The 12,714-nt window shown below is 33.1% G+C and overlaps 3 protein-coding genes across 3 annotated transcripts; 1 reads left to right on the forward strand and 2 right to left on the reverse strand.

Moving 5' to 3' along the window:
- Positions 1 to 2,538: 2,538 nt before the first annotated feature.
- On the forward strand, positions 2,539 to 7,893 carry HELRODRAFT_159230 (hypothetical protein; the record flags this gene model as incomplete). The annotated part of the gene is made up of 12 exons (XM_009011126.1): positions 2,539 to 2,811; positions 2,947 to 3,012; positions 3,166 to 3,296; positions 3,447 to 3,492; positions 4,091 to 4,171; positions 4,297 to 4,431; positions 4,859 to 5,032; positions 5,138 to 5,260; positions 5,671 to 5,790; positions 6,017 to 6,223; positions 6,617 to 6,755; positions 6,830 to 7,893. 12 exons carry the CDS (start codon positions 2,539 to 2,541, stop codon positions 7,891 to 7,893), a joined length of 2,559 nt encoding a protein of 852 aa, XP_009009374.1.
- A 418-nt stretch (positions 7,894 to 8,311) lies between these two features.
- Positions 8,312 to 10,246, reverse strand: HELRODRAFT_159231 (hypothetical protein; the record flags this gene model as incomplete). Its single annotated transcript, XM_009011127.1, has 6 exons — positions 8,312 to 8,348; positions 8,492 to 9,070; positions 9,383 to 9,529; positions 9,601 to 9,703; positions 9,823 to 9,939; positions 10,195 to 10,246. 6 exons carry the CDS (start codon positions 10,244 to 10,246, stop codon positions 8,312 to 8,314), a joined length of 1,035 nt encoding a protein of 344 aa, XP_009009375.1.
- Positions 10,247 to 10,445: 199 nt separating this feature from the next.
- On the reverse strand, positions 10,446 to 11,574 carry HELRODRAFT_62081 (hypothetical protein; the record flags this gene model as incomplete). The annotated part of the gene is made up of 3 exons (XM_009011128.1): positions 10,446 to 10,676; positions 11,051 to 11,220; positions 11,439 to 11,574. 3 exons carry the CDS (start codon positions 11,572 to 11,574, stop codon positions 10,446 to 10,448), a joined length of 537 nt encoding a protein of 178 aa, XP_009009376.1.
- Positions 11,575 to 12,714: the final 1,140 nt, after the last annotated feature.

Consider the following 12,714-nt stretch of genomic DNA (forward strand, 5'->3'; position numbering starts at 1 on the left):
ATCATTAGTTGTTAGTATTTCGAGACTTTTAAGAATTAGATATATTATATCTGATACTTTTTAATATTATATTTGATATAGAATTAAAAAACAAATTAAATTTTTATCTGATACAATTATCTGATACTTTTTAATATTATATTTGATATAGAATTAAAAAACAAAGTAAATTTAAAAGTCAAAAATTGACGACAAAATATTGACATATTTGGGCGGTGTGGTGGCCTAGTGGTTAAGGTCGCCTGGTGCTGTTTTGCAGTGAGTGTAGTGACCAGGTTCGAAGATAACAAAAAGTTACCCGCTGTTTGTGTGTTATTGATACCTTTGATCCTAGGAAGATTGTAACAGATTTTTAACCTTTTTTTAAAACATGCATTTTCAACAATAAAACACTTGATAAATGTACTGATGAAACTAATTTAAATACTTTCACTCGAGTACACAAAAGTTTTCAAAAGTGGTTGATTACCAGTTTGGAAACTTTTTCAAGTCCAAGTATTTTGAGTGGTTTATCAATTTTGAGTAGTTTTAAATGAGTCACCATTCAAGTTCAGTAGCCTGCGGTTAATTGCACCAAACATTGCACGGTAAGGCAAGAAAAAAGGCCGCAGTTTTTATAAAGAAAGTTCGGCTAAGAAAATGGAATTGGTAAAATAATCGATTACACATTTTATCGGATTACTTTTGTGTAATGATATACCAAGTAGGGTATAAACGACGAGATGTCTCACTGCATGAAAATCACTCAAGTATGTTGTCAGTTGTAATACATATTCATAGATCACCCATCGAAATATGTGATAAATATTACGTAGGAGCTCTTACCATTGTGTGAACATTTACATAGCTTAAAGGCGCGCAATCGGTTAAAGCGTGCGTACTATGTGAGGTGTTACGATGGATGAAGCTACCAGCGAGTGCAATTTTACTCGTAACAACGTAGCAATGGTTCAACAACACTTGGCCGCACACAGCATCACTCTATACAGCATAATAAACGACGATGAAGATGGCTTTTGATTTCATACCAAACAGTAGAACCAAAATTATATAATATTTATCATTTTATTATCTCTGATATCATTTGATATTTATGAATAAATATGAAAAAATTACTTTTAATTACTTTGAATCTTTCTTTGGAATTTATGTATTAAAATGATCGATCGTTTGTAATATACCATATCCTTTTAATTTAAGTGTTCGACGTACATACATTGTCAATTTTTACATATCAACTGGACAATATGGGTTGTTTAGCCTCTATATCGCTTTAAACGCAAAAAACAAAAACAAGAAATTATTAAAACTGTCTAATTCAATTATCTGACTATTATCATATTTATGAAAGCTGACCAATGACGCAAATGTATATACCTAGAAATGTTTTCATGTTCGGGACAACTGCTTAATCTCAATTCCTATTATTACATCAATACTTTCGCCATGTCGCCAATTACTCAAACTAACCTTAACTGCCGGGATATCCCTACTGCCCCTATTTTAATGCATTTCTCTCTGACGTCAATGCTGATTTTGATTTTGTTGAGTTTATAATCAAAAAAATTAGATATTACATGCCATTTAAGACCATGTAGGTGCAAAATCAACACCAAGTTACATTGAAAGACTAGAAAAACTCGGTCATAAAAACGACTCGATACCGACAAATATCAAAGGAGCAGTTCTACAATCAGCATCCTCTATAAATGTTTAGCGCCAAAAATCAGTTTGTAAACAATTGTGCCCGTAAATTATTTAACGCGTTTAAAATTTCATTAAATTTTCAGGTGTAGTTTTATTTTAATCGCGGTAACAGTAAACTTTATAGGTTAGGAATTGCCGATTTTTCACTCAGTTAATTCAATGACATTTTCTGGATAGTTTTGTTCCAAAATCACCTCAGAATCATAATCAGAATCACCTCAGCATCAAGATCAAGTCATCAACTCATCAACAATACAATTAATTCAACATCAAGCTCGCCAAGTAAGTTTTGGTTTCTGGTCTTGTACTGTCTGCTGGATTGTATTGTATGTGTATGTATGTTAGTATGTGTCTATGTATGTATGCATAATTTTATTTTTTATTATAAGTGTGCCTGTATGTATTTTTGTATTTTATTTAATTATGTACACATTTTATTTATTTATTTATATAATGATAATCATATTAATTATATTAAATATATAGCATAGTAGTACTAGAGTAATAACTTAATATTTGAACATTAACACTCATTTAACTTACAATATATGTCTTATATAAGTTACAAGTAAAAAACAAGAGTAGCTGTTTTATATATTTGTTTTGTATTAGAATTAGTAGTAATTAAAAGGGTATGTAATGTAATATAATTAGTAATGTGTATGTATACTAGTATATGTATGGTATGCTATGTATGATACTATGATGACATCATATTTGTATATATTTTATTTACATATTAATACTACCCGTCAAAGTCATATGGGGTTTCAAAAATTATTAATTATAATATGTAATCCTTCCACTAATTTTTGGTTTTCCAGTTGGGAAATGAAGACAAATGCAGAAGAACAGATGAATGTAGATGATGGATGTAGTACCATTACACCACAGTTTTCAGCAACCTCCGACCAAGCCGCCAATGATAGTAACAACAACAGCATGAACGTGTCCATGGAATCTTGCAACAGCGAACCAACAGATGCAACGGCAGCAACTGCCAATGCAGCCAATCCAATCATTCCCATTGATGTAGATGCTGATGACGAAAATTTTACTGCATTGAATAAGAGTCAACTTCTTAATCTTAACGGTGTCAAAAAAGTTAATACTTCAACCCGAAGAAAGCTAAATGTAAATTTTCAATTATTTTTTGTTTTAAGTTTTCTAATATAATTTATTCTTAAATGAAATGTCTCGTGAATTTTTGTTAAAATAGATTATTTTATTTGTTCACAGGAGGCGGAAAAATTGGAACAACTCAAAAATAAAGAAATGAAAGAAAGGCAAAAGCAAGAAGAAAAAGTATAAATTTATTATCTTCTAGTTATTTTTTACGTCCTTTTTTGGTTAAATTTGTGTTCATGTGAACGTATTAAATTATATTATTATAAATTATTAAATTAAATTAATTATAGCACAGTTTTTTGGTCATAATTAAATTTAATTTTGTTCAAGGAAAAAAAAGAAAAAGAAAAAAATGAATTAAAAATGAGAAAGGAAAAGGAAAAAGAGGATAAGGAACGAGAGAGAGAGGAAAAGAGAAGACAGAAGTTGGAGCAAGTTGAAGAGAAGAAGAAGAAAGAAGAGTTAGATTATTTTGTTCAGTTCCAGAATTATTTTTCAAACATGAAATTAACTTTTTGTTGATTTATTTGTCTATACATTTTATAGCCCTTACACATGCATGATTTTAATTAGGAAATACAGAATAATCATTTTTAATGTTTATTTGTCAGAGCTAAGTTGGAGGGAAAGCGAAAGAAGGAAGAAGAAAAAAATAAAGTATGTAAAAATATTTTTTGTTTGTTTCCTTTAAGCTTATTACAAATTGAAAGGTTCACTAAGTGAACGAGCCAAGTAACCTGGTAATTTTCTAAACATGTCTTACTCTGGTAAGATTGAATAACATCAGGTCTTGTTCACAATTTTAAGTCTCTCGCATCTCTAACAGATCAGTGATTATGATCAATGGATGAATGTTGTAAAAGGTTTTCATTAATGGCTGATTTTAAATTTCTGACTGGATCTATTTCATATTTGGTGTTGTTTTTTGATGTCTCGAACAGGTTGAACATTTCAGATACTTTGCTTAGGTAGCAGTAAACCAAGTGAAAATTTTCATGTATGTGAATGTTGTTTGAAAATTAGTTCTGGTCAAAAATAAATCTGTCTAGTTAGTTTTTAAAGGATGGTGGCATGATGCAGTTACAAAATGATGGTAGTTCCTTTGTTCAGAATGAGGAAATAATTTATCTGCAAATGTTTAAGATTAGAGTGGGAGCCATAAATTATTTGCAATAATTTGTAATCATTTACAATTTAATTTATTAATCAGTAATCTTTTCATTTTTATTTATTGCTTCTGATTTTTAACACTTAGACTGAAAAAGAGAAGCAACTGATGCAAAATTTTTTCATAAAAACAACGAAGAAACAAACTGCTATCTCCACAAAGCAACCAGTATGTGCTATTTAATGTGTTTTTATGTGTGCTGGTGAATTAATTAACTTTTTTTAATCTATATTAATGTTTGAGTGTTGTCAACCTTTCAAAACATTTTTCACTGAATGGCTTTTATTTTGCAGAATGACTCCGTCAATCCTCTCTTCATGCCTTTTGAGTTGAAGTCGGACATGAGGCTGGCACCCTGCACACGATACAACAGGACCAACTTAACTGAACGAAAGCGCAGTTTGGAGCATTTTCTAACATCTAGAGTGGTCATTCTTCATACTTTTTTTTGTCTTACTTTTCAAATTGTTTTAATCTCATTCTCACTCAACTGCATGCATGTAGTTTAACCATTGTTCAGTCTTACTTTTTTCTTTTAAATGTTGAAGGTTGCCCCTGATAGGTTGTATTTGGACCAACTGAATGACAAAACATACAAACCTGGGGTTTCAACGAAAACCTGGCCAAAGTATTTATCGGCTTTATCTTCAGTTTAAACTCTTCATTCTGTTTTTTTTTTAAATTTGTGCACGAATGAATCTGTGCACATTCATGCATAAATGTATGTACATGTTTTTTTACGTTCTTATGTATTTAAGGTCGTTTTTCAATTGTTATTTTTTTTTTTTGAACAAAATTTTTTCAATGAAAACGTTTCATATGTTGTATTTTTTTAAATTAAAAAAATTTACTTAGATTTCAATTGAATTTTTTTTTCTTAGAGATGAAGATGAGCTGATCATTATCACAAACGCTTCTGAAGGCAGTGCAGCAACTGTTGATGATCAGATGAAACCAATCATGAAGAAGATGAAGTTTCTCCAGTTTCATGACAACTATAGACCAGCATACTATGGCACTTGGATGAAAGTTAGTAGCAATAGGTTTTTTTTCATTTAAAAGTTAATTTCTTCATTCATTAATTTATGTTTGCATTTTAGTAATAACATTTATAATTATCTTTATTTTCTACAGAAGAGCAGTTCTGTATCAGGCCGAAGACCATTTGCAAAGGATTCCAAGCATCTGGATTACGAGGTGGATTCTGATGAGGAGTGGGAAGAAGAGGAACCTGGAGAGAGTATCGTCAACTCTGAAGTCAATATCTATTTTCTTTCAATCTTACATTCTGTTGTTCTTGTTGTTGCTTTTGTTATTGTTGTGTTGTTGTTGTTGTTGTTGTTGTTGTTCTGGTTGTTCTTGTTTTTCATTTAGTTTATCAATTTTCATTCATTGTACCTTATGCCTATAGTTAAATTAAATTATGTTTTTTTTACCAATATTATCCATGCAATGTAATGCTTATAAGTTTATCAATAATTTGATATCATTTGTTTAATTTTAAAGTGATTTGTGCACTGTGTTCACTTTTGAAAAATAATTTAGTGGGATTGAATCTATTTCAGTCCACAAATTGTATTGTAATTCATTGATTCCATAATTTTTAGTAGTACAAAAATGAGAGGTTTTAACTTAATGTAATTTATCTAATGGCATATTTTTTGAAGGGGGAAGAAGAGACAGAAGATGCGGAAAAGGTTGAAGAAGAAGGGGATGATGATGAATTTTTCGTTCCCCATGGTTACCTTTCTGAAGGGGAGGGATGTGATGAGGGTGACGAAGATGATGTGAGTGAAAGCAACCTAATTCTTGGCAAAATCATTCGTCTTATTTTCTCTTACTGATGCTCATTTGATGATGTTTTAATCGCTAATTTTTTCATCTTTAAATTACTTACAAACTAACTTACATTTTTTAAATTGCAAAAAAAGTTAATGAGGTAGAGGAAACGAATTTTTAGACAACCTTTTTATTTGGATCATTAGCAATGAGATATTATTTTATCTCATAAAGTTTTCTCCAGAAGCCCTGAAGCAGATGCAAATGTTGAAAGCTAAAAATTTTGAAGCTAGCATGAAATGTAACAAAATCGAGAAACTCCAGCCAGTGTTCCATGGCCTGTTCTTCTGGAACCCCTACTATACCAGCAATTCTTCTAACAACAAAACTCCAGCAGATAAAAAATATGAAGACATGGCCAAATTCTTTAAAGATTTCATGGTAAATATTGAATTACTTTTTTCCAGATTTTCCTTTTCAATTTATTAAAAGTTTAAAAAAGTTAATTAATTTGCTAATTAATTAATTCACAAAGTTAATTCGCAGTTATGATTGAATTTGTTGTTGTTTTTTTCCAGTTTTTTTGTTTGGATTGTGCATTATTTCTGGTACATTTGTGTTGTAGTTTGCAAAAGCTTTTTTGTTATCTTATTAAAAAGAGGAAATAAATTGTGTAGATCAGCATAGTAATCATTACTACTTGGAAACCTACAGGACCAATAACATTACATCCAATAGTTAAAATATTTAATAGATGAAATTAAATCTTATGAATCTTATCACATCTCGTCAATGAAATCGCATCTCGTCAATCAAATCGCTAATTTTTCACAGGCTGTTCCGATCAACTATGAGTTTCCTATTGACCTCAACGAGCCTGCATCATCAAGTATCACATCAAGTCCCTCAGAAGTGCCACTCACCCAAGACAAATCTACATCTAAAAAACGAATATATGCAGTTCCAGAGGAAGGTATCTTTTTTTCTCTATTTATTAAGCTAAGGAACATTTTATTTAGTATTTGTCAACATTTTATTCCTTCACAGCTATCCCTTTTCTGATCAAGTTGGTTCATGGCTGCTATTGGAGTTCTGATAAAATGACAAGAGAGTTCAAACATTTTTGGCTTACTCGCAACAAATTAGATGCATCAAATTCTCAAATACCTGAAATTAATGATGATGATAATTTTGTTATTTCAAAAAGACAACTTGAAGCAAAAATAAAAGAAATTGCAACTTACAAAAAAGATGCAAAGCATTCAAACAGGTTGTGGTATGTCAATGATGATATACTTATAAAATACCAACTTCAACACTTGCCAATTCCTTCTGCATGGGAATGGTCGAACGCTCCGTCATCAAGCAGACGACATCTGTCTACAAACGCAACTCCATCTCAGCCACAGGAAGTTGAACCAATTATGAATAAGGAGGCTAGAACACCAAAAATGTCGATGAAGATTAATACTCCTCAGTCCACAGGTAAAATTTCAAACTTTCTCGTTAAAAGGCAGTCTCAACAATTGAGCACTAGCGTCAGAAAAAATATATCTCCGTCCTACAATGCAGTCATGAGTGATAGTACAGTGAAAAGACGTGGATCAGATTCCAGTAGGTTCCCTTCCGAATCTGCATTCTCACCCGTTGATGGCGCTGCTCAAGGTGTTACTTCCTTTGAAAATCGAAAACAAAATCGAATTGATGCAGATAAGACTAATGCTGCTGTTGCTGTTTCCAACACTCCCTCAACATCAAAGAAACGTTCCTCAGAAGTCGATTTGGGCCCGGTATCGAAACGACCGAATAAATCTGCTCATACCTTTGATGAAGACTCATCTGAAGACTGTGTTATTATTGATCCAGCTCCTTGCTTTGTTTCCTTATCACCTCTGAAAGATTTAAATTCTGGACCTACAAGTCCTAAGTTAGTTGATACTTCCAAGATAGAATCAGTCTCAAAGGCCACTCAAAAAGAGGAAGCTAGCAAATTAAATAAGTTGGACATAGGTAGGGAAAATCAGGCTGTGCCTCTTGACTCCTACACTGGTAAGACGAGTAACTTAAAAAACATTGCCAGCTTTTTTAATTTAGAACCGCCAGCTAAGTGACGTTACCAGAAAATTAGTTTTCTGCATAGCATTCTACAACTCATTCATGTGAGATGGTTCATTCGTCTACAAATGTTCTCAATGTTCTAATGTAATTTTTTAATTTTGTATAACTCTATTAAAATTGCCAGTTTTAACATACAAAAAAGATTCGAACATTCATAAATAGGTATTTAAAAGCCATTTATTTGGTCTAATATGTAAGACGGAGTGAATATTCATAGAAATGATAGCAGAGATGTGATGACATGTTAGCGTGCGTGTATAAAAGCCCATGCAACAATATTCAAATGCACGTTCAAATGTGTTTATAATGTTACGGATTGTAAATGAAAATATATTTTATTACGCCACTAGCTGGGACTTTTTATTATTGAAAAGTTTTTTTTTAACTCTTAGAGTTCATAACGTCGTCCGTTTAAATGTGTCGGTCTTCATAAAAGGTGTAACTGATCCTGAAAGAATAAAATTTACATATTGTATTGGTTCAAATTCATAATATTCAAATGCTTTGTAATGTTCTTAAATTTTTCTTCTGATGAATGTTTGCGCTGGGCACAAAGTTGTTAGCTGCTAGAAATCATCCTTTCACACGTACCACTCCTTCGTATTTATTTTTTTAGACGCTGGTAGGATGTGAAAGAGCGTGTGCGACTTTACTTCTGTCTTTTTAGTCTCAACGTCGTCGGTCTTATTTTTTTCCACATGGATTGGATCTTTCTCGAATGTTTTCCATTCGAGTTCTTCATTGTTTCGATTTTTTCTGATAATTATAATTGTGGAAAAAAATATGGAAACTATTATCACAGCAATGACGGAACCTATAAGCAGTCCAATGCTTACACCGACTTTTTTAACGAAATGGATGGATCTCAGTTGATCTTCGTCCTCGATCGCTGGTAGAGGCAGGTCTGTTTCTTCCGAGCCGAGCAACGTACTTTTGGTTGATACGGGGTTGTATGCTAGCAACTGAAAGTTTAGGTCGTTCACTGATGTTTCGTTCATTTTGGTGAACCGCAATAGAGGAGTTCGCGGTCGATAATTATCCATTCGTCTGACAAACGGAGTGGTTGATTTTGGCAAATTTTTGAATAAATCCATGTCATCGCTGTAGCTGACCTCATCAAATCCCGAGTATTCAATCGGCTCAGCGCCGACGCACCCTGAATTACCTCCCCTGCAAATTAATGTTGAAAATGGAAATTCAATAATTTACGTTGTCTTCTATATTTTATGTAATATAATTTTTTGTTTACAGTTTTCAAATGTTTCAACATTTTGGAATTATTTCGTCGGTCGCTTTTAAATTCATACAATATTTGTAAAAATTAGCCTAAAATTTCATTTTTCAATGATAACTAAAATTTTTGTTTTCTAAAGTCTAAATTTATTGATAATAATAATGAAATCCACTTCGAAAATAATTGAGATTTTAGTCTGAAACAGTTAAAACTCTAAAACTTTCATCAAATATAAATTTGTGTTAAACCTTCTGCTGCACAAGTTACTTTTGGTCCATTTTGTTATTTTCTCTTCTATGGGCGACGGCGTTTTAATCGTGGTAACGAGATAATTTGTCTTCATTGAGGTTCGTAATTTTATTGATGTCTCGTTATTTAATTCACTAGGCTTGATGCTAAGTTTAATATAAGTGAAGGCAATTAATAAATATTTTGTTCGAATTTATCTTTAAAATTGTGCACTAACGAGGTGACGTACTTGTCAACTTTCCTGATGTCTCCAAAGGACGAAGTACGATTGTCTTGCTTCACCAACAGATCAGATACTCTCACGCTATTCACACTCAAGCCTTTTTGTTGTGCCAGAAATATTTGTTTACAATAACAATAATTTTTTGCGAGTATTTCTTGTTTAAAAATAGCTAGTTAATTGGATTGCAAATAATCTCAAAGAATCAACTGATGATACCATAGAGGCGTCCGAAATAAGGCTTTGTTATTGCAGGCTCGTTAGTGTTACTTGTTGCACTGGAACTTGCTCCAATTTGAATGAGACTGATGTCGTTGAAAGTGCTGTGCTGCTTACCTAAAAATTTGTTTCACGTTCTATTAAAATATCTAATTTTAAAAAATTGCTGTTTATTTACTTACTTGTATTTGTTTTTATATTTACTAACCGCGAACGATTTAAAATTTAATGCGGCGTGACCTACTTCATTTTGTATATTTTAGTACGCACACACCACCGCCCGGTCAATATTTTCATACTCTACTTCTCGCTTTTATTGTTCTGTTTATGTTTATTTGAGAGCAAGTATCTGAATGCTTTCATCTCACGTACAGCAGATGACAGCATGATCTAGAGCAAACATGATCTGCAATGTGACATGCATCGTGTGCGCTTTACGCCAATATTTATTTTCTTCTACAGTGCATTTTCACATGCGGTGAAATATTCAGAAGGAAATCCTTTAATTTATATGCATTTCGCTTGTTAATTGATTCTCAAATTAATACATCTGTTAAATTGTATTTATTATTATTTCAGGATATATCATATTTGAATAAAATAATATTCAATTATCAAAACTGTCATCTACCAGTTGGGTGATAAGAGACAGGAGGCAAGTCATCAATGATAAGAGACGCATTTTGTGCACTGCGTGCAAATCTGACCACGTGATATCGGTTGTCATTTAATCGATACTTCTTTCCATCGATGAAGTCAACTTCATTTGAGGCTGATGACGCGTTGAACATTTTCGTATCCAAGCAGTGAGTTGATTTGCCCATATTGTAGTTGACTACCATGTAACCATTATTCTTTAGTTTGTTGGAGGTTTTTTTTTATACAAATTTTAAAATTTTCTATTTGAAAAAATGCATTTATTTAAGCTAAATACACAAATGTAAAAACAAAAGTATTGCTCAGTATGAAGTTATCAACTTACGTATCAACAACATTCAACATACCGACAACTGCAACATTCAACATACCGACAATTGCAATATTCAACATGCCGGCAACTGCAACATTCAACATACCAACAACTGCAACATTCTACAATTGCGACATTCAATATAACAGCATTCAACAACATTCAACACACCAACAACTGCAACATTCAACATACCAACAACAGCAACATTCAATATACCGACAGCTGCAACATTCAATATACCATTTCTATGATCACGAAGTCTCCAGATGTTTTGCTGGCCAACCTTACAATCACGGCATTCCCGTTGTAATTTGTTTGCAATCCGAAGCATATGCTATCCTTCTTACTTGATTTCTTCTGGCCGTCACTCATCATCATGCTGATCAGTCCCCCCGACGGATGTACGAACAACAAACCCAGACTGCCTATTTGGGGGTTCGGTAGTTGCGTGAATTCGTTTGTTTTTTTTCTAAATTTTATAATTTTTGTACTGCAATCGGAATATTATACGAGTTTAGGATAAGTTCACAGTGTTTTTGTTTCACATAGAAAGCTCATGATTCTCACGATGGTGGTGTACCGTACAAAAACCAACAAAGCATGGAATGGTTTCAAGATGAAAAGAAACAAAACGTTTGTTAACTTTCGTTGCATAACTTCCCAGAGTACGAGGTCATGTTGCAGTCGCAGTAGAAATGTGACCACTGTTGAACGCAGATTCCTCCATTGTGGCACGTTCCTACCTGACACATCATTGTTGGTCCTGCGTTCGATTGCATGCCATTTTTTTTCAATTGGGCATATTTCAAATTTTTAGTTGGCTTATTAACTGAAACTGTAAGCTTATATATTAAACTTAATAGAAAAAAGTTGAATTTGTAGTTGAAATTTTTGCCTTTGCATCCTGGAACGATATCTGCAGCAATCTTCTCATCGACGATCACTTCTCTGGAACCGAGATCGACAACATGTCCATCCAAAGTGAGGTTGTCCATGCAGCCGAGATACCCAATGTTGGTCTTCAACTGTGAGGCCATGTTGCTTGTGACGTAACCACTGTGACCTGGCAGCCCTCCAACGTACAGGTTGTTGTTCGGCAGGTCATAAAATACTGACCTGCAGTCGGCATGCAGTGTGTATTAAAACGAATGTTCACTCATATACTGAGAGGTTGAGTTATACTAGAATTTTTTGTTTGATCGTAATTTTCGCTATGTTTTATTTTATTTATTTGTTTTGAAATGATTTGTTAAATATTGGACTTTATTGAGTATGTAGCCTTTATATAATATTGATAAAAAAAAGTGAAAAATTATGCAGTGATGAACTTATTGAATTTCATGATAGTATGAGAGCAACGCAACCTGGAGTCAGGCAAGTAATCAAGATGCATCGCGTCGTCAATCTCCATGACATGCTTGTCCAATGTCCTTCTATAAATGACGACTTTATGCCATTTGTTGTCGCTCAACGAACTTGTCCCGCTCTGCTGGATGACACTGGAAAAATTTTTTGAAAATTCTGTTTCACCCTGGCCATCTTTGTTGAGATTTTTGTTACTGGTTCTGTAATTTAAGTTATAGCTTGTATTATTTGAGTTGTTAATATTTTTAAACTTTGCGACGTTTCCATCATTTTGAAGTTTGAATTTCGGCGGAGTTTGCAATTTATTGTTGGATACTTTTTTGTGTTTAGTTGTCTGTAGGACCCGGATGCCACTCCCGACGTTGTACAGGTACCTCAGGTGACCTTCAAAAAGTTCCAACGCAACAAAATCCTTGTCCTTACTGGGCGGTCCACTGTAAAACAACAGTCCCGATGGCTGGGTGGTCCTGAACTGCATTTGCAGTGAATGAAGTTATTTCGAACAACGTGAAAATAGTTTAATAGTGCTTCAATTTCCATATGCGTGGGACGTG

The sequence above is a fragment of the Helobdella robusta genome (genome assembly GCF_000326865.2).
Source record: "Helobdella robusta unplaced genomic scaffold HELROscaffold_1, whole genome shotgun sequence".
NCBI lineage: Eukaryota > Metazoa > Annelida > Clitellata > Rhynchobdellida > Glossiphoniidae > Helobdella > Helobdella robusta.